Here is a 27,087-nt window from a genome sequence, read left to right on the forward strand (position 1 = left end):
CCACTTTATTGGAATTTAATTTAGTGATACGGTAGAAACATTGGGCAGATCCAGACTGTACAAAGGTAATGTATATATTATATACAGCTTTGTTTTCACACGTAGTTACAGTCCACAATATTTAGAACCACACCTACAAATGATGGGAGGCTATAGCCCGGCCTATCCCATGCCATGCTGCGCCGCTCTGTCGTCTGGTGTAATTTTTTACTAGGCAGTTATTTATATAGAGTTAACTTAGACATTATGTAGCGTTAGCACAAGAGGCTTTATTGGAATTGTAAGTATATCAATAAATGCAAAACATTTTGTTACTATTTTAATTAATTTTTAATTAAGCGACGGATACTACTTAGTACTTGCATTGCACGATGCTTTGACGTTTAATAATATTATAATTAAAACTACAATTATTATAATTGCTTAACTGAATGTTTAAAAGAATTTTCACAATTAGGGAATGAGGCAACGTCTAGTCGGAGTTTTGCATCACGAGAATCTTCACAACACAAAGCAAAGAGACAGCGGACAGGTTCGACAATTTATTGGATCCGTATACGCCAATGACTATAATACGTTGTCGTTTATAGCACATTTTTCGGTTGAACTGGAAAAAAGAAATTTTCCTTATATTTGTGGTCGAGACGCAGTTATCGCCGATATATCACATTATTTCTGGGAAGGAGATCATGAAATTGGAGAGAATATCAACATTAGTGTTTTTCGTTTGGTGGTAACAAACAGTTAATGTTAATAATAGCAGCTCCATGCATGTGCTTGACTATTGTTCTATTTGTGTGTAGTGCATTTGTGCTCAAGGGGGAGCGGGCAAGTCATGTGTAGCAGCCAACTATGCAAAGAGTTCCAGAAACTCGTATGAAGGAGGAGTTTTCTATATCAGCTCAAGAACAAGCGCATCCATACGACATTCTCTTTACAAATATGTAAAACAACGAACAAATAATTGTTTAAAAATGTGTTATTAAAATTGTATTTGTAATAGATGGTTCTTCTAAGTTGTAAGAAAGATGATGTTGCAAGTCAATCATTGGAAGAAATGAATGCGCGCTTTTTAGATCTCGTCAGTCAACGTGGAGACAATGCTTTGTTGATCTACGACAGCAGTGATGATTTAGACGTCATCAAACATATTGTCTCTTCTTGCAACAGGAAAGTGCACGTTATCATTACGACGAGATGCAGAGATCACGAGCTGATGCGAGAAGGCAATGTGATTCAACTCCCAGAGTTGAATGAAGACGCAGCCGTCGAGTGTTTCTACCGTTGGGCTGGTAAATGCAACGATGACGGGAAGATGTCAGAAAAGGAATACAAGGAGATCAAAGGTATAGTGACCGATGGACAAGTGAAGCTATTGCCACTGGCCATTCGACGTGTTGCAACATTGACGAAGAAAACAGGGGTTACTTACAGGGAGATGAGAGAAAAAGTGTCATTGAAGAAAGAGAGCGTTTGTTATCCAGTCGATAATCTAGAGGACATATTACGTGGTTGGGGACTACAGCATCTACAGCACAAGTTAACGAGTTTGGGTATTGCACGGATCGACCAAATTCTAGATGCCGACGTCGCCACACTGGCCAAGTCGTGCGACATTTGTACGAGTGATGAAGAGAAGCTGAAGAATATGAAGGAAAGACTTAAAGTCGACAGAGAAGCACCGATGCAATGGGATCTCGATCTAGAGGAAGTGGCAAGAAGGTCCAAAGATGCAGAGAAAATTCTCAGATTTACTTCTCTGATGGACACGAGCGCCATTCCTACTGATGTTCTTCGTGCTGCTGTAATGCGGGACGGAGAGTCGACGATCGGAAGAAATGAATTTGAAGTCTCTCTGCATTTGCTGTGCGACGACTTTTCTCTGCTCACATTGAATGACGAGGAACGCACGTGTGACATTCATGCGCTCGTTCAGCAGTCTGTTGTAAGCCACATGAAGAGAAGAGACAAATTCCTACCTTTTCTCGTTTGTTTGACAAAGTGTATGCAAGACATGTTACCAAATTCTGGTGTCGCTATGCAACGCAACCTCAACAACAGCAAGTTGATTGCATTGGCTCCACACGTTTACAGCGTTTGTGATCACATCTTGAAGTCGACATGTATACAGCAAGAATGTCTAAAGATCTTGAAGTTTTCTTGTTGGTTGGCAACACATTTGCACGACATTCCAACAGCCAAACACTTATCAGAAGAGATATTGAAAATTCGTCGTGGACTCGGCACTTGCAGTATGAACGATGCAATTGAAATGAGCATCAGTGAGTATAACTTAACATATAATTACAGTTTAGCTTTTGCAATTTAATATTTTAGGTTTGACTTTTGTTGGTGATGCGTACAATCTAATGAGTAGACCTGACATGGGGAAGCCATACTTTGAAGAAGCCGTACAAGTGTTGCAAGCATTGGGCCACAACAGTTCTCTTCCTATGGAATATGGTGCTGGTAAGATGATATTGAAATTTTGGGTTAGAAAGTTTTGTTTAAAGCAATTATAGGTTGGTATCTCGAGGCTAGATGTTTAGTACGGAGGAAAGGAAACTTCTAGTCACTCTAATTGCCATTCAGGATTTCGTAAGCGACGGGAAATTGTTGGCGCTGCAATCAGCTTGCAGAAATTTTAATTTTAAAAAACGATGTCTTAAAAAGTAAGCTTGAGTTGTCACACTGTAAACAAATCATCGCTAGTTTTTATTATATTCTTTCCGTGATCACCGATGCATTCTAACCTGTATCGAATCAAACTAAGATCACCAGTGTTTGGTGTTAAAGTTAAGACGTGTTTGATTGCTTAGTGTGATCACTCTCGAGATGTGGAACTCTCGTGGCCATCACGTTCTTTCTTTGACGTTAGCATGGCATGGTAGTGACAAAACGCTCTTTTTTTTACTCGCTAACAGTTTGGTAATGGTGCCATAAGACTAACTATAGGTCATGTATATGTACTATAGTTTACAATCTCTACTTCCTTTTTCCATGTCAACAACAGTCATCACATTATATTTATATATAATACATTGAAATGAGATGAATTTTTGTTTTGTACTCGTACATGTGAGGTTTCACAATATTTACCATTTCTAACTACTCGAGACGTAATTGTTGCAAGATCAATGTAATAAACGACTCAGTTAGGAAAGTGCCAATGTTACATGTTCTACACTATGGATAGTTGTATTTCTGTTAATTGAGCCATGTCCACAATTGCAACTGGATCGTGATGCGATCGCGATAGATCATCCGATCCACATCGGGAGATGGATTCGATTTACATCGGATCGCGATCACTTGAATTTAGTTAGAAATAGTGGGCGCTACCTTTACTTACGTCGCTGTATCAATTACTATCAACGCTTTGCACAAGCAAAGAAACCACACCTACACATCGCTCATTAGTTACGTGATACCGAAAAGAGATGTGTGACGTAGAGACATGTGACATAATATGTAATCGTGATTGGTCAGTAGACGGTGCTGTGTTTGACTGCGTAGATTTGACTGGGGAGCGGTAGCGAGTTGGAGTTACGTTGCTATGCTCTAATTAATCAGTATATTTAGATAGAATTAGACGGCATGGTCAGTTGTTTGTGCAGTTAACAGCCTTCTCTCATAAGGTACTCCGTCTGCCTTTACAAAGTGTGTGACAATGTGAAAATCGTTTGCAAAGTGCATTGGTGACACGCACGCTATCCCGATAGGATAGCAATCCTTAGTCTAGTGTGGACACGGTCTAAGTGACATAAATTAAGTAGATCACACTACAAAGTATGCTTAAATTGATATTAACTTTCATAAATTATCTGTAAGAATGGTCGACAGATCTTAATCCAGTTGTGTTATTTATCTGCTTTTGTATAACTTATTGTTGTGCTATACTTCTATATTTATTTGCCACGTTTTTATTACAGCTCTACAACGTTTAGCAAGTTGCTACAGGCAAATGAAAAACTTTAAAGACGCAGAGCGACTGTTTACAAAAGAGTTGAACTGGAGGAAAGAACTGGGAAGAGATGATGGAAGCCTTTTGACTGGTATGCGTTTTGTTCGTCTGCTAGATTTTGATTTCTGACTAATTTAACGTAACACACATAACAATTTGCTGCATGCTTAATAAAGTGAAATATTGTTAGCAGCATTTACATCTGCACCTCAATTTTTTTGTTACTTCGTTTTCTTCCCTAAACTAATTTGTGCATTAATTTATATGTACAACTCTACTCTACAGGTATATTGAGGTCACACAAATAGAATTTCTTGATACTCGTATTCGTCTGTCTTACTTTGAGATTAGCCAAAGTGAAAATAGAAACTGATGTGGGCATGCGTATTGATATTGATAAAATAATAGGCTACATAAATCCATAGTCAATGCATGAGTGCGTATTAATGGCTTCTCAAATGTTAACAGTAATGGGTCCATCGGCTACTTCCTCGTTGTTACAGTGGCTCAGGTAGGCTTTGGGGCATAGGAAAACACATTTATCTATAGAGGCGCCATTTTATAAATAGTTGTAGGCATATCGCACACTAAAATATATCACTTTTAACTTTTTCAAGTTTTAAAAATTTAGCACTTTGGGTAATTTGATTAACGAAGAAGTCAATCTGCATGCTTCAACGTTTAAGATGAATCTACTGTTTATACAGAAGAGAGCTAATTTAAAGGTTAAATAAATTTTAAATCTATTTTAGATAGAAGCTACTTGCAATGATTACTGCTTCGTAGTTCTATTTGAAGAGACCCTTGATCAAGTTTCACTTATTACTAGAAATGTATAAGTGTATTTTAGAGAACGCTATCTGGAAGTCTATATGGACATCCAACAATGTACATTGTAAAAGCAATAGACAAAGAAATGTGGAATCTATAGCACTGGAGTAAACCAGAAGTTTGACCGAATCTTATAGTATACAGCTACAGTATTGCGATTTAAAAGTTAGAAGTTAGGAATGAGGAAAAACTGCATGTACCAATATAATAGTACATCTCTATATAGAGTTAGTTACGGATCTCTACGAGATCAATTTACTGTCTATAGAAAAGTATTAATCAATAATTTCAACTCAACTCTACTCCATCTAGAAGTTACTCACAATGAATATTGCTTCGTAGCATTCATTTGAAGCGACGTTCGACGTATGTTGACGTACATGCGGCAGATATATGGGCACGTTTTACTCTTCTTTCTCAAGCAACTGAGAATTTTTGCGCAATTGTCAGCATTTTTATCTTTGTAGTAGAATGGAAGCGCATGGTTTTCGTTAGAGGAATGATGTCATACCCAGGGGCGTATCGTGATCTCTAGAAATTGGGGGTCTGTGGACTTTTTGTGATCCTTCGTGCGAATAAGATCCAAACAACTTCTGACGAATGGGATCCGAGCTGTTTATCGCTATTGCGACTATTGATGGTTTCAGCAATGTCTTCCCCGACATATCTACATTGAATATCTCAGTTGCAGCGTTTCACTTCTAGCAGAACTCGCATCGTTCGCATTTACATTGCCTATACGAGTAGATACGACCCAAAACAACCTGCTCATCACTCTGTAAACACAATGAATGAGTAACTTTGAACAATTGTAAGATGTCACAACAAGTTTGGATTCGTTGTGTTGCTTCCTTCAATTCCTACAGATCGGATCCCTTTCGTCAGGCATTGCTTGGATCCCATTCGCACGAAGAATAAAAATTATGCACACGTACAGTGTACGGCCTAGACTTCACAATGCTACAAGACACGTCCACTTTTTTGGCTTCTAATTGACTGATACTGTAGAATCAGTGGCAGATCCAGACTGGAAAAAAGGGTGGTGTATGTACTCTAGACAGCTTTAGTCTTCACACGTATGTACAGTCCTCAAGTTTTATGACCACGTCAACAAAGAATTGGGTTCTAGCCATGGGCGCGCTTCTTTCACCTAATCAAAGCTTATCCAGATTATATGGATGACTAATCTAGATTAATCGGATTAGGTAGACGGATGAGACACTGATCGAAGCAAAGAAGCGTCTTGGATAAGATAAATAAGCATGTGCACTGAGTCTACCAAGCCAAGATGGATATGCCGTGTGGAAATGAGTCTCGACCTGTCAGCGCTTTGACTAATTTCTTCCTGCTTATGTCGAGAATGGCTTCTCTGCTAAATCGACCGGGGGGACTGAGCATGCGCAAAGCTTAGCTATTCCGTAAAATTCGTGTATCGCCTGGATTAGCTGGATGAGCTGGATTAGCTAATCCAGCATCTCCGAGGAGATGAAAGAAATGCACATAAAGCTCATCCATGTAATTTTTAATTTGAGTACAACGATAGAATATACCAGTATTTCTCTATTTGAAACCTCTTAATTAATTAAGGAAGAACTGATTGCAGAGTATTAACAAATGTAGGAAATTGAAATATTAGCACATGATGAGAACATAAAGGAAAGCTTGAGATAGAATATACCGTATTCGCCCGTAATGACGCCCATACCAAGTAACGCCCATGCCCGTATATAAGCCCATGTGCGACAGGTCAGAACTTTCAGCCCGAAAAACGCCCATGCCCAACTATACGCCCATGCCCAAGTATAAGCCCAGGATACGCATGTGCAGACAAAAAATGGGTCCGCAGAACATTCGTCTTCGTCTGTGTGCGTTTGATGAGCTGGTGTCAATGTTGAGTGAAAGTGCTTGCCGCTAGACTCATGTCTTCGTTGCAATTACCGACCCTGATGCTCTTGACGGGCTTCAGGCCGACCACGTGTGTCTAGTGTTTAGTTCGTGCGTGAATGTTGATGCTGAATGGATACCAGTATCTTAGATCTTGCAAATGGATAATTGCAAGCATTTGTGGTATTTCTGTCTTCACGTATTTAGATGATGACTGGCCAGGTCGACGACAGCATTTAGTGACCTAGTGACCATGTATACGCCTAATAACGCCCATGCCCTAGTATACGGCCAGAAAAAAGTGTTTCGTTTCTATACGCCCAGGGCGTTATTACGGACGAATACGGTAGTACATCAATGATAAAAAGAGATTGAACTATAAACGCGGTGAAAGAGAAGGCAAACAAGATAATTAGTCAATAGTATCGTTAGAAATGAAAGAATCTAGATTATATTAATTTACACAAAATTGAATATTATGATTGTTTTGTAGTGCTAAATAACCTTGCTCTCACATATCAAGAAGGGGGAAAATACGACGAGGCGGTAAATACATACGAAGAGTTGCTCAAGTTGAAAAGGCGATGCAATGACGGAAATCTAGTGGGAATGTCTACGAGTACGTCATAAAAAGATGCAGCGATTTTCGCTTTCTTAATTGTTCATGTTGGGATATCTGAAAGATGGAAATTATAAGTCGATGTTTTCTATTTTAGCTCTCATCAATCTTGGTTACTGTTACGCAGAGAGCGGGAAACTTGAGAAAAGTTTGATTTTAATTGAGGAGGCAGTCACAATCAGCCGATCATGCTACTCATCTTCTCATCCCTCCTTGGCAGTTGGTAAGAAATCGTGCGTCATAAAAGATAAAAATACATATTTATTAATATTATCATGTTTACCTAGCTATATCTCACCTTTCCTCTACGTACGACTTACTTGACAGAAAAGATGAAGCTTGGACATTGGCAAGAGAAGCGTTGGATATTGCAAGCGTATCATTACCGTCATCACATCCTCAATTGGCCGTGTGTGAGTACAGTAGTCTAGACTTTCTTTCTATCGTAATGATATGAAGACCGCGCTCACTGATCCAACGTACATCACGTGATCATTTTCGTCCAACGAGATACCTCAAAACTAACCAGTAACTACAGTTAGACTCTTAATTTTCCATGTCCAAATTTAAGTTATGAGCCTGCAACCGCAACGTTTGCAAGATTTTAATCATGATACATTATCTAAAATATTGTCTCGTAAGCATTTGTGTTTTAGTACTGTCTCCTAAGTGTTTATGTATTTCTTATCAACTACTGCTGCTTAAAACTTTTTAATTTAACAGATATGAACGTTGTTGGTAATTGTTGTCGTTCACGAAGACTCTATAATGAAGCCATATCGTGGCATGAGAAAGCTAGACAATTGCTGCAACAACAGGATCAATCACCTCGACGAGACGAATACTTTGCCAGAAGTTAGTTTACATTTCGTTTTCAACGTGAGGTTAGATTGCTTGAAATCGAATTAATAATTAGATTTATATTACTTGTCTCGAGACCATGACGAGATAGGATGTTATGAAGAAGCTATAAAGCTGTGTTTGGAAGCCATAGAAATGATACAAGAGAGTCATTCTCCAGATCTACTTTATATTGCAATTTGTAAGTTAATTGATTATCAATCCTCGTCACATCAGCTGGTTGTAATGTGAATGTGTGTAGATACGATGAGGTTGGGTTCGTATGAAATGAAGGCCTCAAGACTTGAAGCGTCTATAACCCATTTGCAATCTTCCTTATCATTTTTGCAAGACACACTACCTACTAGTCATCACACCGCAGATTGTGCGTTGATCTCTTTTCGTCGTTCGTTTTCTGATTGTATGTGTGCAGGTCATTTTTACCTTGCTACGTCGTTTCTTGCTATGAAAGAAGCGTCCCAATCCAGTCTACATGTAGAGAAATGTCTTGAGATACGAAAGACGATTTTTCCAGTTGGTCACAGCAAAATAGGGGAAGGTGAGAATCATGTCACACTTTCATTCTTTAACTAATAAATCTATTAAACGATCACTCTTTCTTTCTATTTTGTTTCTAGCCGAGTGTCTCAAAGAACAAATTAAAGAGCTGAATGAAAATGCAAGTGACTGACATGATATTCTTACTTTTCTGGTTATAATTATGTGTTACGGTTTGCTTGTGCATGTTCCTATTAATATTGATGGGATTGGTTTGCATGTCGCACAAACTCTCTAGGTATGGATAGGATTGCATGGAGCTTGCTCCTTGTCAATATCGTAGCCAACAGTTTGTACACCGTTGCACTCTGATGTTTTAGTGATAATATGATATGCATGTTCACTATGATGTTACACTGGTAGTTCAGACCCGGAAGTCTATGCCTGGGTTCACTCATAATGGGTGGGTCATGGCTAGCGCGCACTAGTTTGCCGTCAACTGCTCATGACTCTTTTAGAAACGTGTAAGGTATTACCATTGTTGTGGACCATATCTCTCCTCTCCGAAGCAGCTGACTGCTAGGCCTGAGTCTCACAGTTCCAACGCACTCACACCAATTCATCAGAATTCGACGACAGACTGAGGCCATCATCATTCTGCTCAACAGCATTGCAGGAGGTGTAGCAGGCGAGATGGGGAAGGGGACTGGGCGGGCCTGGGCATCCCCAACTTTGAGCACAAACTCAATCTTTTATGCAACCAGTACCCTTGTAGTCTTTTTATGCCTCGCCCACTCCCACCAACTTGTGAGTCGCTCTATCGCTCCTGAGTACAGTACTTTACTGCACCACAGGTAAGCACCACGCGATAGCCTTGAATTCCAAATCTTGCAGCACCAAACGAGGGCACTAAAAGTCGGTTCGGACGGGAATGAGAGTTCAATAATTATATTTGGCCTATAGCGTTGCATGTCACGTTAGACGGATAAAGTGTAGCTATACTTCTAATCAGACTGCTGTAATTACCCGAGGCCCGGATATCTGGGCTAAGGGTATAGTACAGTCGTCCAACGTGCGACCGTGTACAACCGTATTTATACTCGATTAGCGCAGATGCAAATGAAGGAATTCCGACCAATTGTCATTGTACCGACCAATAGACGAACGTGATGTCATCATAAGGCTCCACCTCTCTTTGTTTGGTAGCTGCTAACGAGAATTCGGCTATTGGCGTCTGTCCAGTAAGGTGTTTAGTCCATAGCTTTACGGGTTTACAAACAACGCCTAAAGTCTACCTTTGCACATGCAAGTTTTTCAAGAACGAGGCGTCTAGAGAGCGAAGGTGGTGGATAGGTGTTATGCGGTACGTGTAGCTGTACCTGACGGTCACTGGTAACATTTTGCTTGTTCTACAGTGTTCGTGCATAGTGGTTCTGCAGTCTGACAGCTTGAATTTTCGGTGTGGGTAGCTAAGCGGCCGCTGTGTTGTTGCAACCACCACTAGTGTCGTCTTCAACAGAAATTTAGCGCTCCACTGGAATATGCGAAGGGGAACGTGCATTGTCCATGACAGCGCGTCTGCACGTTTGTCGGACGAAGGGACTGACCTCTAAGTACGCTAGTGCGTCCCTATTCATTTTTGTTACGGTATCCATGCGAACAGAGAGCCTAATCTACATTTGCACGTGCATGTTTTCCCATATTAATGTTTTGTTTTGGCTGTGGCAGATCTGGGGTCATCTCTATACGACAACCTGTCGTTATTTAGCTATTAACCGGTTAGAAGGTGATGGCTGTGTAATACGGTAGGCGTAACCACCACGGGAGGGAATGTCAATGGTGTAAAAGTCATGAGCATTTGTGCCTTCTGATCTTCAACTGCTTTATACATACTGTACACATGTCTTAGCATGTGGTGTGCATGTACACCATATGGCTAGCCGAGGTTTTTAGCACTGCAGTACTTCTCTATTCATTTAGCTAAAATGTTCGCGCCATCCACTCCCTTTCGACTTCCGGACGACGGAAAGGGTCTGGTGAATTGCTTTGAAAGTGTCGTTTGCCGCACTCAATTACTCCCCTTTTAGATTCCGGGAGAATAAAGATATCTTTAGTGGTCGACATACATCACCGTCGACGCGGAGGTCACTGGTGAAACCCCGTGAAACCAGACCCTTTCCCCGTCCGAAGTCGAAGTGAGAAGAGGCATATAGGAAGGCTACATGAAGTACTCTCGCGGTGTAACACTCCCAAACTCGGCAAAGACTACTACTAGTCCACACTTAAATGCCAGTCGAGAGAAATACACAATCACGATAATATAGATATGCTGCCAGTTTACTACTCTGTCACATTATAAAGTCTCGACGTGACGGTTTGCATCTCCTTTCTGCATATTCCAAATCGTCGACATTACAGCCACTAAAAGCGATAGACAGACTCCTAATTCCGCACGAACCACGTGGCCAACAGATTCCAGCGCAACGCCTACCGTCCGCTAGACTAAAATGTGACGCGTTTATTTCCACTGTAGCAAATACAATTTGAAAGCAAGTCATAGCCAACAGCTGCCAATCTACAAGTGTCATCTACCCAATAATCTACAACAACTTGACCAGAAAGCACGACGACAACAACAGTCACACAACAAGCAAGATGATTGACGAGCAGCACAAACTAATAATCATCTGATTCTCATTAGTGAGAAACTGCTGGTGGAAATTCGCCAATCTCACCTTGTTTCGTCACAGGGGATCCATTCAGACTGTATGAAATCCGCAGCCTCATCCTCAACTGTTGCTACAAAAATAATAAATATTAATTACAAGACAAGCAACAAAGCACACAATCTGTGACTCATTAAAAGACAGTCGAACCTTGCTAATTGAAATCCTCGCTAATCCAAATTACCATTGGCGTCCTTGCCTTGCGTACACAGATCCTATTGGGTACGTTATAGTTACAGTAGAACCCCACTAATCTGAACAGCCCGTGCCAAGCCTTGATTCGGATTTGCACGGTTTAGGATTGGCGAGGTTCGACTATATCTAGTCTCTAGCAAATGCGAGTATCTGACAATCTTAAATCATGGCTGTCACATTATTTAGAAGTACAAGAACAGAAAAATGCATTCTTGCAATGCACATATTTAGCAATCGGTTTCAAGCAGTGTTCAATTTCAAGTGCTTCAACGTAAATATCTCAGAACAGCTGCGCTTAAACGAATTGAGACTTATACACAGATACATAGAGAAAACAGACTAAGTGGATACGATACAAATCTGAATAAAAATCTGAATACAAATCTGAATCACATGCTTTCTAACGCCCAATTCTTTGTTCACTCCTACGTTTTAATTAAAGGAGCATTGTCCAGATTATACCCATGCTCGAAGACACACCCTTTTAGTGTACGAGATAGACGGAAACGGGAGTCAAGAAATAGAGTGCCGTGCGTTCTGCTAGGCCGTTCACTAAATACAGAATCTGAATGTGTAGATATGCGGATTGTATCAGTATTCTAGCTAGTGTTAGATGTAGTCATAAAGTAGTTTATGTCTACCATTATTGTTGCCTAGGCGCTATGGATATGTGAAGATTGAACGACAGTCAATGTGAAAGCATTCTTTTTTCAGCTGTAGAGCCTCAGTGTAGAAACGTTGTCACGGCCCATGCAGTACTGCTTCCACTCGCGCGCCATTGCCGAATACAATATTTCCACCATTTCCGTCCTGAATGTAATCTGCACGGCTTTTTCACACGTTTTCACTTGCAGAATCAGTAAAATAAGCTGTCTCTGGCGATTGCTGTTTGCACACGACCCACACTCGCGTTACCGTATTCGCCGGTAATAACGCCCTGAACGTATAGAAACGAAACACTTTTTTCTGGGCGTATACTAGGGCATGGGCGTTATTTTGGTCCTAGGCGCATACATGGTCACTAGGTCACTAAATGCTGTCGTCGACCTGGCCAGTCATCATCTAAATACGTGAAGACAGAAATACCACAAATGCTTGCAATTATCCATTTGCAAGATCTAAGATACTGGTATCCATTCAGCATCAACATTCACGCACGAACTAAACACTAGACACACGTGGTCGGCCTGAAGCCCGTCAAGAGCATCAGGGTCGGTAATTGCAACGAAGACATGAGTATAGCGGCAAGCACTTTCACTCAACATTGACACCAGCTCATCAAACGCACACAGACGGAGACGAATGTTCTGCGGACCCATTTTTTGTCTGCACATGCGTATCCTGGGCTTATACTTGGGCATGGGCGTATAGTTGGGCATGGGCGTTTTTCGGGCTGAAAGTTCTGACCTGTCGCACATGGGCTTATATACAGGCATGGGCGTTATTTCGGTATGGGCGTTATTACGGGCGAATACGGTATGTTACGAGTCCCAGCCCAAAATTGTGTGCGGTAAGAATGTACAGTTTGTGGTTGGGTATCACATCCTACTAGTTTTAGTTTGTACTAAGTTTCTCTGATTTGGAGATTTTGATTTCAATCCGGTATCCGAGGCACCAGTACGCATAGCATCTAGACAGTGCTCCTTTAGATGTAAATAACTTGAATATTTTGTTGTCACACCTTTAGGTGTTGTGACCATACAGTTGACATACCAAAGAACTATAGTGATCATAATCAAGGCAATTTCCTTGCATTCCCTGTTTAAAATATGTAACTTGTGGCATCCAATATTAGAAATCAATTACAGAGAAAGAAAACTATTTGTTGCAAACAACAAACATGCTAAAACAAAACTCAAGAAAGGCCAAGTTAGTGATAAATGCCTGATTGATCTTCTAATTCATACTACTATATCGTGAAATCTATTTTTTGCAGTATCACAACATTCCCTGCTTACGTATAACTATTCAGCCATTTTAAGAACTACACCATCAAGTTGTGCACATGACGATAATACAAATAGTCTTCCTCCTACCTTCTAATGAATATGTCTCGATCCTTTAAACAATCAACAACGGTGCTCCTGTGCCTTTGAACAGATGTATGATCCGTGTGATCTGTTTTAGAAGAGTGTTCAAAGCTACATATCTAAACAAATACAGTAGACATGATCACAACAATTGTCATTTTGATACGCTAACACATAATACACAAAATGCAGAGCTTTAAACAGATAGCAACAACGGTCTAAGACAAACAGGCAAAACAGCATACATACTGAAAAATGCATACGTACCTAACACAAATACAGATGCATGTGGATGCATAAACCCATGCAAGCCGTACAAACACACACACACACACACACACACACACACACACACACACACACACACACACACGTGTGCACCGCACAATAACAATAAGAATCAAGGACTACCTGAAATTCTTGTCTGTATTGAGTAGAAAACGTCCAACAATGTTCACTGTCAATACCTACATAATAAGTAACTCTATGGAATGCATCGATCAATACAAGACAAGAAACGACATACTTGCAGTCAACTCTCTGACTTGATATCCATGATAGTCAAAACAACTGCATACAGAATTGAGATTCCTACGTTCTTATTTAATTGTTTCAGTATTTGTAGCAACCTGTCAGCAACAATCAACAAATTAGAAAAAAAACACAAAAATAAACACTAACTGCCACATTGCAGCCATCACCCCATTGAATGCTACACATGCACACACACACACACACACACACACACACACACACACACACACCACCACCACCACCACCACCACTACCACCTCCACCACCTCCACCACCACCACCACTAGCACCACCACCACTAGCACCACCACCACTAGCACTACCACCACCACCATCCACCGAAAGGCATGATGGAAGATGACATTTAAGCCACAGATAATGCTGCACAGGGGTGTCTAAGCTGTTACTGTCTAAGTTGTCCTATTTGTGCGTTTAGCTCAGCGACTGCACGGAAGAGCCTGGCTTGCGAGGCTATATACTTGGTCACAATATTGACATAGAAGGAGGAGTCGGTCAGCCAAAACTGTCCGGAAGTGAAAAGGGGGAAGGGACTGGCTATGCTAGACGAGGACAACGGAGTTCTATTGCTGGAAAAGCGATTGAAGAAGGCCACAAAACAACAGAATCTAGAACATCCAACTAGCTGCAAGAATGTATAAATATACCTCATTCTTATACTTAATTAATTAATCTAGGCTTATATTTAATAACAGAGACAGTAGTACGTACAAGTTCTATGTTTTGCATTTAGTTGCAATTTGCCTATTTAATAGTACTGTAATTAATTAATTAATTAATGGCTTCTACACCAACGAGCATGCCAACATATACTTTTGATAATTATATATTATTTGTATATTATTTATATATTAATTACATATTATTTCTATATTATTACTATATAAAATTTATTGGTATTAATGCTATTGTAGGCGTGTCAAAAATTTTAAATTCCCGCATTTTCCACGCATTTTGATTCAGCTACAGTAGGTTGGCAGGTCTGCCTAGAACTTTGTAGTGCAATGTCATGAAAATAATGCATGCATGGCCGTTGGTCGTGAAGAGAGATCTGTCTAAAAGTTCCTCTTGTAAACTTTGAGTGGGTAAAAATTATTAAACTGAATACGTTGTTCTGATCACTTGATTTCAACAAACCTGGGTTAGTACTTTTAGCCAGTTGGCACCAATGTCCATTCTGTAGCCAGACATGACAATTCTTGGGCAACAGTCCTCAAAACCTTGCACCTCTGGTTGCACTTCATGTAAACAAATAAATTAATAAATTAGTAATAAATCAACAAAAAAGTGATAAATCAATAAATTAGTAATAAATCAACAAATTAGCAATAAATCAACAAATTAGTAATAAATCAATAAATTAGTAATAAATCAACAAATTAGTAATAAATCTATAAATTAGTGATAAATCAATAAATTAGTAATAAGTCAATAGATTAGTAATAAATCAATGAATTAGTAATAAATCAATAAATTAGTGATAAATCAATAAATTAGTGATAAATCAATAAATTAGTGATAAATCAATAAATTAGTAATAAATCAATAAATTAGTGATAAATCAATAAATTAGTGATAAATCAATAAATTAGTGATAAATCAATAAATTAGTGATAAATTAATAAATTAGTAGTAAATCAATAAATTAGTAATAAATCAATAAATTAGTAATAAATCAACAAATTAGTGATAAATCAATAAATTAGTAATAAATCAATAAATTAGTAATAAATCAATAAATCAGTAATAAAACAATAAATTAGTAATAAATCAATAAATTAGTAACAAATCAATAAATTAGTAACAAATCAATATATTAGTAATAAATCAATAAATTATTAATAAATCAATAAATTAGTGATAAATCAATAAATTAGTGATAAATCAATAAATTAGTGATAAATTAATAAATTAGTAGTAAATCAATAAATTAGTAATAAATCAATAAATTAGTAATAAATCAACAAATTAGTGATAAATCAATAAATTAGTAATAAATCAATAAATTAGTAATAAATCAATAAATCAGTAATAAAACAATAAATTAGTAATAAATCAATAAATTAGTGACAAATCAATAAATTAGTAACAAATCAATATATTAGTAATAAATCAATAAATTATTAATAAATCAATAAATCAGTAATAAAACAATAAATCAGTACTAAATCAATAAATTAGTGACAAATCAATAAATTAGTAATAAATCAATAAATTAGTAATAAATCAATAAATTAGTAATAAATCAATAAATTAGTAATAAATCAATAAATTAGTAATAAATCAATAAATTAGTAATAAATCAATAAATTAGTGATAAATTAATAAATTAGTAATAAATCAATAAATTAGTAATAAATCAATAAATTAGTAATAAATCAAAAAATTACAAATATATTAACTAGAGAGTAAACGTGATGGTGACAAACCTAGCTAAGCCAGACGTACAGTGCTACTTTACGTTATGGTAGTACGTGATAGTACTTTATGATGTACGTGAGTAATCCTGCATGAGCAAGAATGTCGTTCGTTGCATCGCTTGTTTCATTGTCACCGTCATCCAATACTCTCGAAGTAGTCAAAGGACTTTTACCTGCATATAATACAAACCATGCTAGCTATGTATCATCATTATCGTAAATGTATGCATCACCGCTGTATAGTCACAGTCGTCACGCCACTAGATGCCTGAGTGGCTTGAAGCCTCCACCCCGCCCTAGTCATTCCCGTATTTGATCACTTCGCCATGGATTGACAGTCCGGGGAATGGCGAGGGCGGCAGAGACTGGGTCGAGTCTATTACGAAAGCCGTACGCAAAGAGAGTGCCCGAACTGTGCAGAACATAATCCCGCGCTAATCAGTCTGTCTAGATAGAAATGTCGTCGTCAATCTCCTACTTGGTCTTTGGAGCTCCATTTCGTTGCGCTAATCTACATCGTTAGCGCGCTGTAGCGAGTGTACTTGCAAGAGCCAGAGAAAGACGACTAGACACGGTACGTTACAGCTAGCCAAATAGGTGAGTGCATTATGACCAGCGACATTTATTTGTAGCATTTTTCTATTTATCGAGCTTCCTGTATACAAAGAACTGCGTTCGTCATTGACTCTAGGCAAGCAGGTCAGAGTTTCTGTTTTGACTAGGTTTACAAGTGTCTCAGGGTCTCGGAACGTTTGAAAGACCACTTTCAAGGGCTTTACATCATTTTGTGAAGACTGAGCATGCGCTTGCTTATCTAAGTCTAGGCGTTGCACACTGCATGGGCGTCGGGTGGCCATCGGCTACATGGCATTACCACTCTCCTTTACTGACCTTTGCCAGTCGCCCATTTTGTATACTTCTGGTTAGGGGTAGGTAGAAGCCAACTTTATAATTTAATTAAAATTGCTGTGTATCTGTTTACCAGTAACTACATCCTGATGCGTGCACAAATACTTGAGTTTAAATGCTGCATTATTGAATTGGCCAGTTTTATGTATCTTTCTATTCGTTTGTTTGGCTCTTTGATTTTTGCAGATGCCTACCATTGGTATTGCATCCTTTAGTTGGCAACTTGCTGTGTAGATATCTATTTTGATTGTACAGTACTAACTTGTATTGTGCTGCAGTTGTGTCAACTATGTTCCCGAGCCAGAGGATTCAATGTTGCGGCGAACAGCTTTAGCGATTTACCAGAAGTTTGATTAAACTAGCCAGCTGATGCTATTGTTCTTGCAATTCAACTAACTGACATGGATCTTGTTCAAGTGATATTTACAACATGTGATGATCTGTAAGTAAAGAGCAGCATTGATGACAACAGTAACTATTTAATTAAATACAGACAGAGCTAAACTGTGTTACTCTTACTAAATCATAGTGGGGGAAAATGTCACTATGACACATTGTGTGTTTAGCACATTTCTTAACCCCAAATGAGTAAATTTTTAGCAAAGCAAGTTTCACTCAAGTTAACATAATTATTAATGCATCGCTTTCACACATGAGAGTTGCTTACAAATGTCTTTGGTTGAGGTTAAGACTTTGCCACCTTTGTGTACTGGTGTGCAGAGCTTGTATTATTTATGTGAATGAAATCAGTTTATTAAGCTATAGTTGAGATTTTTTGATAGGTACATCGAAGCAATTGTTTTGTCTACGCCTTTGGTTGTGCATTTGTAGTGGTTGACATTGTGTGTGAACGTTGCTTTTTGTTTAGATCTGTACAGCAGCAACTTGCATTCAAGTTAGGACGTCAACAGGTTTGTTTTGATCTGAATCCCAGCATGCCTAATAGCGACGACCTAACTGAGATTATGGAGAACATTCCACTGAATAACCACTTTTGTCTCTTACTAGAGAAGTAAGCAGTTCAAATGGTTGCTTATGTGTGTGCATGTGTGTGGGAGAGTGGAGTGTGTGTTGGGGAAGCAAGTGGGATGTGTGAGCCTGAGGACTGTGTGGTATTGAGGCTTGGGCGCGTAGGTGCGTGTGATTGTTGGCATGTAGAAGCTGCAAATGTAATCATTGCAAGCAGGTAGATGATGGTACCACATTTAATGGTTCCTTGCCATATGAAATTGTGGTTTGTTTTGGTATAGCTGGACATCATGGAGCCAAAGGTTCCTGAAGATATTTACAAGAGCCATCTCGAGACTCACAGTAATATGCTTGTGGTCTATCTCTATATTTTATAGTTAGTTAGATGACTTTATTGGAAGGATCGTCTTGTGGACCATCCAATGTTGATTCAGCCAACCAAAATCTTCCAGCATCATTTGTGAATGGATTTCTTAAATGTGCATTTGGTCGAGATAAGCTGTTAATGGATGATGGAAGTAAATGGATTTACAAGAACAAAGACCATGGTATGTTTTAGTAATTCACTTTTGTGTGAATAGCTACTGTAGGGATTATTTGGAAGTTGTACACACACACACACACACACACACACACACACACACACACACACACACACACACACACACACACACACACACACACACACACACACACACACACACACACACACACAAATGGACAAATGTTAAGCCCTCCACGTCATTCGACATCGACCATGGGGTCTGTTCCAAAGAAATCTCTCTCTGTCTCTAGAGACAGGGCCTCTATGTGCTACGTGGAGGCTTAAAGGCCAGCGCTACAATCCACCTGGAGCTTTGGCCAGAGTCATCCAGGAGCAGTGACTATGGCACAGCTCTGGGACTGGACAGCAAGGCCCACATGTACCCATGATGTTACTACCAAGCCAGCGGTCTTGTCCATTCCAGTCAAAGACCAGGTGCTCATTTATAATCCTGAGTTGAGAGAAGCAATTGTATGTAAGTTTCTTGCTTAAGCAAATTATGCCAAAGCTCACCATCACTGTGACTTGAACCTGCAACCTCGATGTTTTCATTCTCCGAATGCACTCTCTAAACAATTAAGCTACAGCACCATACACACACACACACACACACACACACACACACACACACACACACACACACACACACACACACTGTGCTCATGTGTTTGTGGTTACTATATCATCACCAGATATGTTTTTGTAGTCTTAGTCTTGCTTATGCGGCTCAGCGCTTGACGAAATCATTGAACTTCTGATTCCTGTTTTATGTGATGAAAAGTCTCTGATGGAATGTGTAGGCATGACAGCCTTAGCATTGGGCATGATCGGCGTATCAACCTGCCATGCTGAAATTACTGCGATGATTTTGCAAACTATGATGGAGAGATCAGAAGAAAAGCTGAAAGATCCATTTGCAAAATACCTGGCATTAGGAATAAGACTCACATACTTGGGTAAGTCGCTGTAATAGGTGTAACAACGTAATGTGGACAAGCTATGCTTATAATGATTAATGACAATGAACATTAATTTCAGAAAAGATGGTAATGGTTTAAGGAGAATTATTAATGGTTTCATGTTTATAATGTTCCATCTAGTACGTGCTCTAAATGATGTGTTTTGTAAAAGTTTTGCAACTGTAGCAAAACTTTAGTACCAAAGACTTTGCATGCACTGCACTGGAGTCCAAGGAACAATGACACCGTATTAGTACTCTATTACCGTGACTTGCAGAAAGTACTGTATGCAGTGGTAAGTAGTTTTTTGCAGATCTGCTGACAAACTTGAATTCCAGACGACAGATGAGTTGGTAGAACTCTGATGAAATTGTTTCATGACTAAATATTTGTTGTTTTTAGTATCTTCCTTTCTTGCCGGCAAGCAAGATGCTGCAGAGGTTGTGGTTGCATCTCTTGAAGTTGTTCCTGATCCTCTCTGAACATTGTCAAGGGTAATGGTAGAAGTGTGTGCATATCCAGGTGAGAACAACATATGGCAAACTGACAACAGCATTTTTTCGACTGAGTAGAAATATTAGGAGTCAGAATGATGTATTGAATAGAGTAGTTGTGTAGGTTTGCTGTTGATGTGGAAAGAGTGGTCGTACAATTGAGGTTACTATTTGATTTTATTGATTCTATTACAACTTTGCTTGATGGTTGGAACCGGCAATGTCTTGAAGGTTCAGAATCTGCTTCATACGTGTAACAAGCATTAGGAGACAGAAAAAGATCAGGAGAAAGAGTCAGGAAAACAAAAACAGGGTGAGACATGGATGCTTTAGTATTATCAAGAGTGATGGTACCCAGCAATGACATACACACACACACACATCCTTTTCTCATTTTCCTAAGCATAAAAATGATTACTGTACTTTGTGTTTCGTGATCTAGAGTCTGGTCATCAACATGGTAGTGGGTCTGGCACAGCGAACTCTGGAAGTGAAGCCACCACAAACCTGTTCAGGACGCTACTCATCAGGCGAAGGCTGTTCTTGGGATTGCTCTGATTGTGTGTGGAGAAGAGATCAGAGCTCAGATGGCCATGAGATATTTTAGCCATTTGGTAAGGCGACTTCTGTGTATAGATTTTGAGGCACTTAACCTAATGCTTACCTCTATGGCATACCTAATTCTAGTTCTTAGTTGTTTCTGTGATTATTCGTACCTGCAAGTCAATCATTGGTAACAGGTTGGTGTACAACAGAAAACGAGTTTCTGTTGATGATTTATTTTGCAAATGATTGAGATAACTAGATGCAAATTTGATATGCATGGCTTTCTGAGTTATCTCTATTTGGCTATACCAAGCATATCACATTACCACACAGCCAGGTTGGACAATTCTTAGGTTACAAGTACAAAAACATTTTGAGAAAATGATGGGTATGTAGGGATGGGTATGTACTTATGTCATTTATTCCCATCTGCTACATCACATTCACAACTGCTGCAAGCGATATAGGTAAAAAGAGTGTAATGTAGGAGATAGGCATAAATGACAAAAGTACATACCCATCCCTACATACCCATCATTTTCTCAAAATGTTTTTGGACTTGTTTCATATATTTTTGGACTTGTTTCATACATTTTTAGATGGAAATGACAGTTTAGTAAACGGAGTGCTTAGCATTTTGAACATGTGAGAATACTTTCATGTTCAAAACCCCAGGACAGACCACGTGGAGGTTGCACTCTCTGACCCGCCTCGCCCCCTCCCACCCTAGGCAACGAATTTCAGGCTGTAATTAGACGCTGCACATCCCAGTTTAGCTACGGTATTTCTTTTCAAGTGACCTTTAGCCTGGCTGACAAAAGTGAAATGTGAAATATGAAAGAATAGATCGGGTTTTTTACTTTTTTTACTTTCCAAAATTTTTTAAGTAGTGGCCAAGACCAGCCTCTGGTGCCACTTAGCGCCAGTAGCCCACCCTAGGGAGATACTAGTTAGAGTCGCAACTTCGTTGAATCGTTTACGAAAGCCGTAACGCAAAGGGAGTGCCCGCCCCGTGCAGATCCCGCGCTACATCAGTCAGTCTAGATAGAAATGTCCTAAAAGGTCCTTGGAGCTCCAATTCGCTGCGCTAATTTATATCGTTAGCGCGCTGTAGTGATTGTGCGTCTAGTCACGGTACGTGACAGCTAGCCAAATAGGTGAGTGCATTATGACCAACGAAATTTATTTGTAGCATTTTTCTATTTAGCGAACTTCCAGCGAAACCACTGCATACAAAGAACTGTGTGCGTTATGGACTTTAGACAAGCAGGTCAGAATTTCTGTGTCTCAGGGTCTTGGGACGTTTGAAAGACCACTTTCAAGCATGCTGAGGCTTTTTGGCATTGAAACACAGCATGGGCGTCAGAAGGGCATCGGCCAAACGTTCATATGGCATTACCACTTTCCTTTCTAGGTGACCTTTGTCAGTAGCCCATTTTGTATACTTCTGGCTAGGGGTAGGTATTCTATCATCTATGTTGCTGTGTGTCTGTTTACCAGTAACTACATTCTGATGCGTGCCCGAGTTTAAGTCTGCATTATCGAATTGGCCTGTATCTTTCTGTTCATTTGTTTGGCTTTTTTTAGTTTTTTTTTGTAGATGGCTACCATTGGTATGATTTGTTTGCATCGTTTAGTGTGTAGATATTTATTCTGATTGTACAGTACTAACTTGTATTGTGCTGCAGTTGTGTCAACTATGTTCCCGAGCCAGAGGATTCGATGTTGCTGCAAACAGCTTTAGGGATTTACCAGAAGTTTGATTAACCGGCCCAGCTGATGCTATGGTTCTTGAAATTCGACTAAATGACGTTGATCTTGTTCAAGAGATATTTACAACATGCGATGATCTGTAAGTAAAGAGCAGCATTGATGACAACAGTAACTGTTTAAATACAGACAGAGCTAAACTGTGTTACTCTTACTAAATAATAACTGCAACAAAATGTCACTATGTCACATTGTGTGTTTACCACATTTCTTAACCCCAAATGAGTACATTTTTTAACAAAGCAAATTTCACTCGAGTTAATTAACATAATTATTAATGCATCACTTTCACACATGAGAGTTGCTTACTAATGTTTTTGGTTGAGGTTAAGACTTTGCCACCTTTGTGTACTGGTGTGCAGAGCTTGTATTATTTATGTGAATGTAATCAGTTTACTAAGCTTTAGTTGAGATTTTGTTGATAGGTACATGTAAGCAATTTATTGTCTACACTTTTGGTTGTGCATTTGTAGTGGTTGGCATTGTGTGTGAATGTTGCTTTTTGTTTAGATCTGTACAGCAGCAACTTGTGTTCAAGTTAGGACATCAACAGATTTGTTTTGATCTGGATTCCAGCATGCCTAATAGGGACGACCTAACTGAGAGTATGGAGAACATTCCACTGAATAACCACTATTTGTCTCTTACTAGAGAAGTAAGCAGTTCAAATGGTTGCTTATGTGTGTGGGAGAGTGGTGTGTGTGTGGGGGGGGAAGCAAGTGGGATGTGTGAGCCTGAGGACTGTGTGGTATTGGGGCTTGGGCGTGTAGGTGCGTGTGATTGTTGGCATGTAGAAGCTGCAAATGTAATCATTGCAAGCAGGTAGATGATGGTACGTGTACCACTTTCAATGGTTCCTTGACGTATGACATTGTGGTTTGTTTTGGTACAGCTGGACATCATTGAGCCAAAGGTTTCTGAAGGTATTTACAAGAGCCATCTGGAGACTCATTGTAATATGCTTGTGGTCTATTTCTATATTTATAGTTAGTTAGATGAGTTTATTGGAAGGATCGTGTTATGGACCATCCAATGTTGATTCAGCCAAGCAAATCTTGCAGCATCATTTGTGAATGGATTTCTTAATTGTCCATTTGGTTGAGATAAGCTGTTAATGGATGATGGAAGTAAATGGATTTACAAGAACGAAGATCATGGTATGTTTTAGTAATTAACTTTAGTGTGAATAGGTGCTGTAGGGATTATTTGAAATTTGTACACACACACACACACACACACACACACACACACACACACACACACACACACACACACACACACACACACACACACACACACACACACACACACACAGACACACACACAAATGGACAAATGTTAAGCCCTCCACGTCATTCGACGTCGACCATAGGGTCTGTTCCCAAGAAAGCTTTCTCTGCCTCTAGAGACAGAGCGAGCCTCTATGCGCTACGTGGAGGCTTAAGGGCCAGCGCTACAATCCACCTGGAGCTTTGGCCAGAGTCATTCAGGAGCAGTGACTATGGCGCAGCTCTGGGACTGGACAGCAAGGCCCACATGTACCCATGATGTTCCCGCCAAGCCAGCGGTCTTGTCCATTCCAGTCAAAGACGAGGTACTCATTTATAATCCTGAGTTGATAGAGGCAATTGTGTGTAAGTTTGTTGCTTAAGCAAATTATGCCAAAGTTCACCATCACTGTGACTTGAATCTGTAACCTCGATGTTTCCATTGTCCTAATGCAGTCTCTAAACAATTAAGCTACAGCACCACACACACACACACACACACACACACACACACACACACACACACTTTGCTCATGTGTTTGTGGTTACTATATCATCACCAGGTATGTTTTTGTAGTCTTGGTCTTGCTTATGCTGGCTCAGCACGTGAAGAAATCATTGAACTTCTGCTTTCTGTTTTATGTGATGAAAAGTCTCTGATGGAATGGGTAGGCATGACAGCCTTAGCATTGGCATGATCGGCGCATCAACCTGCTATGCTGAAATTACAGCAATCATTTTGTAAACAATGATGGAGAAATCAGAAGAACAGCTGAAAGATCCATTTGCAAAATACCTGGCATTAGGACTAGGACTCACATACTTATGTAAGTAGCTGTGATAGGTGTAACAGCGTAATGTATACAAGCTATGCTTATTAATAATGATTAATGGCAATGAACATTAATTTCTGAAAGGATGGTAATGGTTTAAGGAGAATTATTAATGTTTAGATGTTTATAATATTCTATCTAGCACGTACTCTAAATGATGTGTTTTCTCAAAGTTTTGCAACTGTATTGTAAATTAGTACCAAAAACTTTGTGTCCACTGCACTGGAGTGCAAGGTATAATGACACTGTATAGTACTCTATTACAGTGACTTGCAGAAAGTATAGTATGCAGTGGTAAGTAGTTCCTTGCTGATCTGCCGACAAACTTGAATTCTCGACAACAGATGAGTTCGTAGAACTCTGATAAAATTATTTCATGTCTAAAAATTTGTTGTTTACAGTATCTTCTTTCTTGCAGGCAAGCAAGATGCTGCAGAGGTTGTGGTTGCATCTCTTGAAGTTGTTCCTGATTCTCTCAGAACATTGTCGAGGGTAATGGTAGAAGTGTGTACATATGCAGGTGACAACAAAATATGGCAAACTGGTAACAGCATTTTTCTACTGAATAGAAATATTAGGAGTCAGAATGATGTATTGAATAGAGTAGTTGGGTTAGGTTTGCTGTTGATGTGGAATGTGTAGTCGTACAATTGAGGTTGCTATTTGATTTTATTAATTCTATTACAAGTTTACTTGATGGTTAGGAACGGGCAATGTGTTGAAGGTTCAGAATCTGCTTCATACGTGTAGCGAGCATTAGAAGACAGAAAAAGATCAGGAGAAAGAGTCAGGAAAACAAACAGGGTGAGACATGGATACTTTAGTATTATCAAGAGTGATGGTACCCAGCAATGACATACACATACATCCTTTTCTCATTTTCCGAAGCGTAAAAATAATTGCTGTACTTTGTGTTTGGTGATCTAGAGTCTGGTCATCAACATGGTAGTGGTTCTGGTACAGCGAACTCTGGAAGTGAAGCCAGCACAAAACCTGTTAAGGACGCTACTCATCAGGCGATGGCTGTTCTTGGGATTGCTCTGATTGTGGGTGGAGAGGAGATAGGAGCTCACATCTCTTATCCCTTTGGTAAGGAGACTTCTGTGTATAGATTTTGAGGCGCTTAACCTAATACTTATCTCTATGGCATACCTAATTCTAGTTGTTAGTTATTTCTGTGATTAGTCCTAACTGCATGTCAATCATTGGCAACATGTTGGTGTAGAACAGAATATGAGTTTCTGTTGATGATTTATTTTGCAAATGATGGTGTGTGTGTGTGTGTGTGTGTGTGTGTGTGTGTGTGTGTGTGTGTGTCTGTCTGTCTGTCTGTCTCTCTTTCTGTCTGTTTCTGTGTCGGTCTGTGTGTGCACATCTGCATGTGCTTGCATATGTACTGTTGCCTTCAAGAGGTTACTGTTTGTAGGCAGTTGATGTTGTCGATCAAGCAGGTAAACCAAAGACCATCACCAGCTTTCCAATTCATTCGATTCCCATTTCATTGGCATATGGGGAGAAGGCCGAGGTAGCTACCGAAGAATGCAAGTTGCTTTTCTCATTTAGAATGTATCAAGTCGACTCATGGTTGTTGATATTGTTTAGATGTATCGCTGAGCCTAATTATGTAAGCATTGGTCATTTTGAAGAAAGTTTATGAATCATCTTAGATCTAGAGAGAATAATGCAACTCAGATAGACTGTATGTGTGAATTGTGCATATCAGTTGTGTGCATTTTGGCTTTGCTGGGATGCAGAGAATTGTAGTAGAAATAGTAGGATGATAAGTTTCTCTTGTGTACTGTATCAGTATACGTGCTGTTATCAATTGCACACAGTTTACTGGTCTTGCTTGCTCTCTAGAGCTCTAACCTGATAATGTTTGCATCATTGCCAGATGATAATTCTGCAGTGCTGCCAATTTTGATTACCAATATGAGTGGGACATAGGATATGCATGGCTACGCCCAGCAATATTGACAAGTTTCCAAGACCCAGTGAAAGCCTCTGGAAGAGCATGCAAGCTCACAGTCTGGTGTCAGACGTTTACAAAGAACATGAAAACTCTCTGATTGGTTAAACTTATAATTAGAAAGTAATGACGGTGGTAGAAAGTTTGTTGATCAATGATGTGCTGTTGGGTTGTTTTTTGAGATAAGGGGACGTGGTGACTCACCGTGGGTATAGATTACGTGACGTCATTGAATGTGTAAGTATGATATCAGACCTAGTGTATACT

The 27,087-nt window shown here is 39.4% G+C and overlaps 2 protein-coding genes and 1 long non-coding RNA gene across 9 annotated transcripts; 2 read left to right on the plus strand and 1 right to left on the minus strand.

Annotated features, from left to right (window-relative positions):
- Positions 1–8,267: 8,267 nt before the first annotated feature.
- Positions 8,268–8,938, plus strand: LOC134181667 (uncharacterized). The gene is made up of 4 exons (XM_062648929.1): positions 8,268–8,340; positions 8,401–8,523; positions 8,572–8,697; positions 8,777–8,938. Exons 1-4 carry the CDS (start codon positions 8,295–8,297, stop codon positions 8,827–8,829), a joined length of 348 nt encoding a protein of 115 aa, XP_062504913.1. The 5' UTR covers positions 8,268–8,294; the 3' UTR covers positions 8,830–8,938.
- Positions 8,939–10,987: 2,049 nt separating this feature from the next.
- Positions 10,988–16,897, minus strand: LOC134181333 (uncharacterized). 2 transcript variants are annotated; one of them, XR_009970133.1, is made up of 7 exons: positions 16,793–16,897; positions 16,624–16,732; positions 15,277–15,377; positions 14,114–14,216; positions 13,999–14,054; positions 13,594–13,706; positions 10,988–11,435 (listed from the first exon to the last, which is right to left on the minus strand). It is a non-coding gene; the product is annotated as an uncharacterized LOC134181333 (long non-coding RNA). The 2 variants fall into 2 exon arrangements; XR_009970134.1 differs by having other exon boundaries at positions 16,569–16,732.
- On the plus strand, positions 16,891–26,675 carry LOC134181332 (26S proteasome non-ATPase regulatory subunit 2-like). Of its 6 annotated transcripts, none has more exons than XR_009970128.1 (21): positions 16,891–16,949; positions 17,015–17,133; positions 17,192–17,258; positions 17,747–17,910; positions 18,337–18,379; positions 18,477–18,654; positions 18,719–18,779; positions 18,839–18,985; positions 19,688–19,937; positions 20,343–20,597; positions 20,666–20,747; positions 20,877–21,048; positions 22,669–22,832; positions 23,261–23,405; positions 23,643–23,673; positions 23,738–23,907; positions 24,596–24,845; positions 25,270–25,395; positions 25,556–25,655; positions 25,779–25,940; positions 26,278–26,393. XR_009970128.1 is itself a non-coding variant. In XM_062648591.1 (10 exons), exons 5-9 carry the CDS (start codon positions 24,767–24,769, stop codon positions 26,283–26,285), a joined length of 429 nt encoding a protein of 142 aa, XP_062504575.1. In that variant the 5' UTR covers positions 22,508–22,832; positions 23,261–23,405; positions 23,643–23,673; positions 23,738–23,907; positions 24,596–24,766; the 3' UTR covers positions 26,286–26,392; positions 26,454–26,675. The 6 variants fall into 6 exon arrangements, 1 of the variants encoding a protein (XP_062504575.1); XR_009970129.1 differs by lacking the exon at positions 16,891–16,949 and having other exon boundaries at positions 17,017–17,133; positions 24,596–24,686; positions 24,750–24,845; XR_009970131.1 differs by lacking the exon at positions 16,891–16,949 and having other exon boundaries at positions 17,017–17,133; positions 20,343–20,462; positions 20,551–20,597.
- Positions 26,676–27,087: the final 412 nt, after the last annotated feature.

The sequence above is a fragment of the Corticium candelabrum genome, chromosome 6 (assembly GCF_963422355.1).
Source record: "Corticium candelabrum chromosome 6, ooCorCand1.1, whole genome shotgun sequence".
NCBI classification, from domain to species: domain Eukaryota; kingdom Metazoa; phylum Porifera; class Homoscleromorpha; order Homosclerophorida; family Plakinidae; genus Corticium; species Corticium candelabrum.

Excerpts from the sequence above, each read along its gene's own strand:
- LOC134181667 (XM_062648929.1), top strand. The coding sequence starts at position 8,295 with ATGATACAAGAGAGTCATTCTCCAGATCTACTTTATATTGCAATTT. Across the intron at positions 8,524-8,571 it reads TAGTCATCACACCGCAGATT|GTCATTTTTACCTTGCTACG; the intron begins GTGCGTTGATCT and ends GTATGTGTGCAG. Across the intron at positions 8,698-8,776 it reads TCACAGCAAAATAGGGGAAG|CCGAGTGTCTCAAAGAACAA; the intron begins GTGAGAATCATG and ends TTTTGTTTCTAG.
- LOC134181332 (XM_062648591.1), top strand. The coding sequence starts at position 24,767 with ATGATGGAGAAATCAGAAGAACAGCTGAAAGATCCATTTGCAAAATAC. Across the intron at positions 24,846-25,269 it reads ACTAGGACTCACATACTTAT|GCAAGCAAGATGCTGCAGAG; the intron begins GTAAGTAGCTGT and ends TCTTTCTTGCAG. Across the intron at positions 25,396-25,601 it reads CAACAAAATATGGCAAACTG|CGAGCATTAGAAGACAGAAA; the intron begins GTAACAGCATTT and ends TCATACGTGTAG.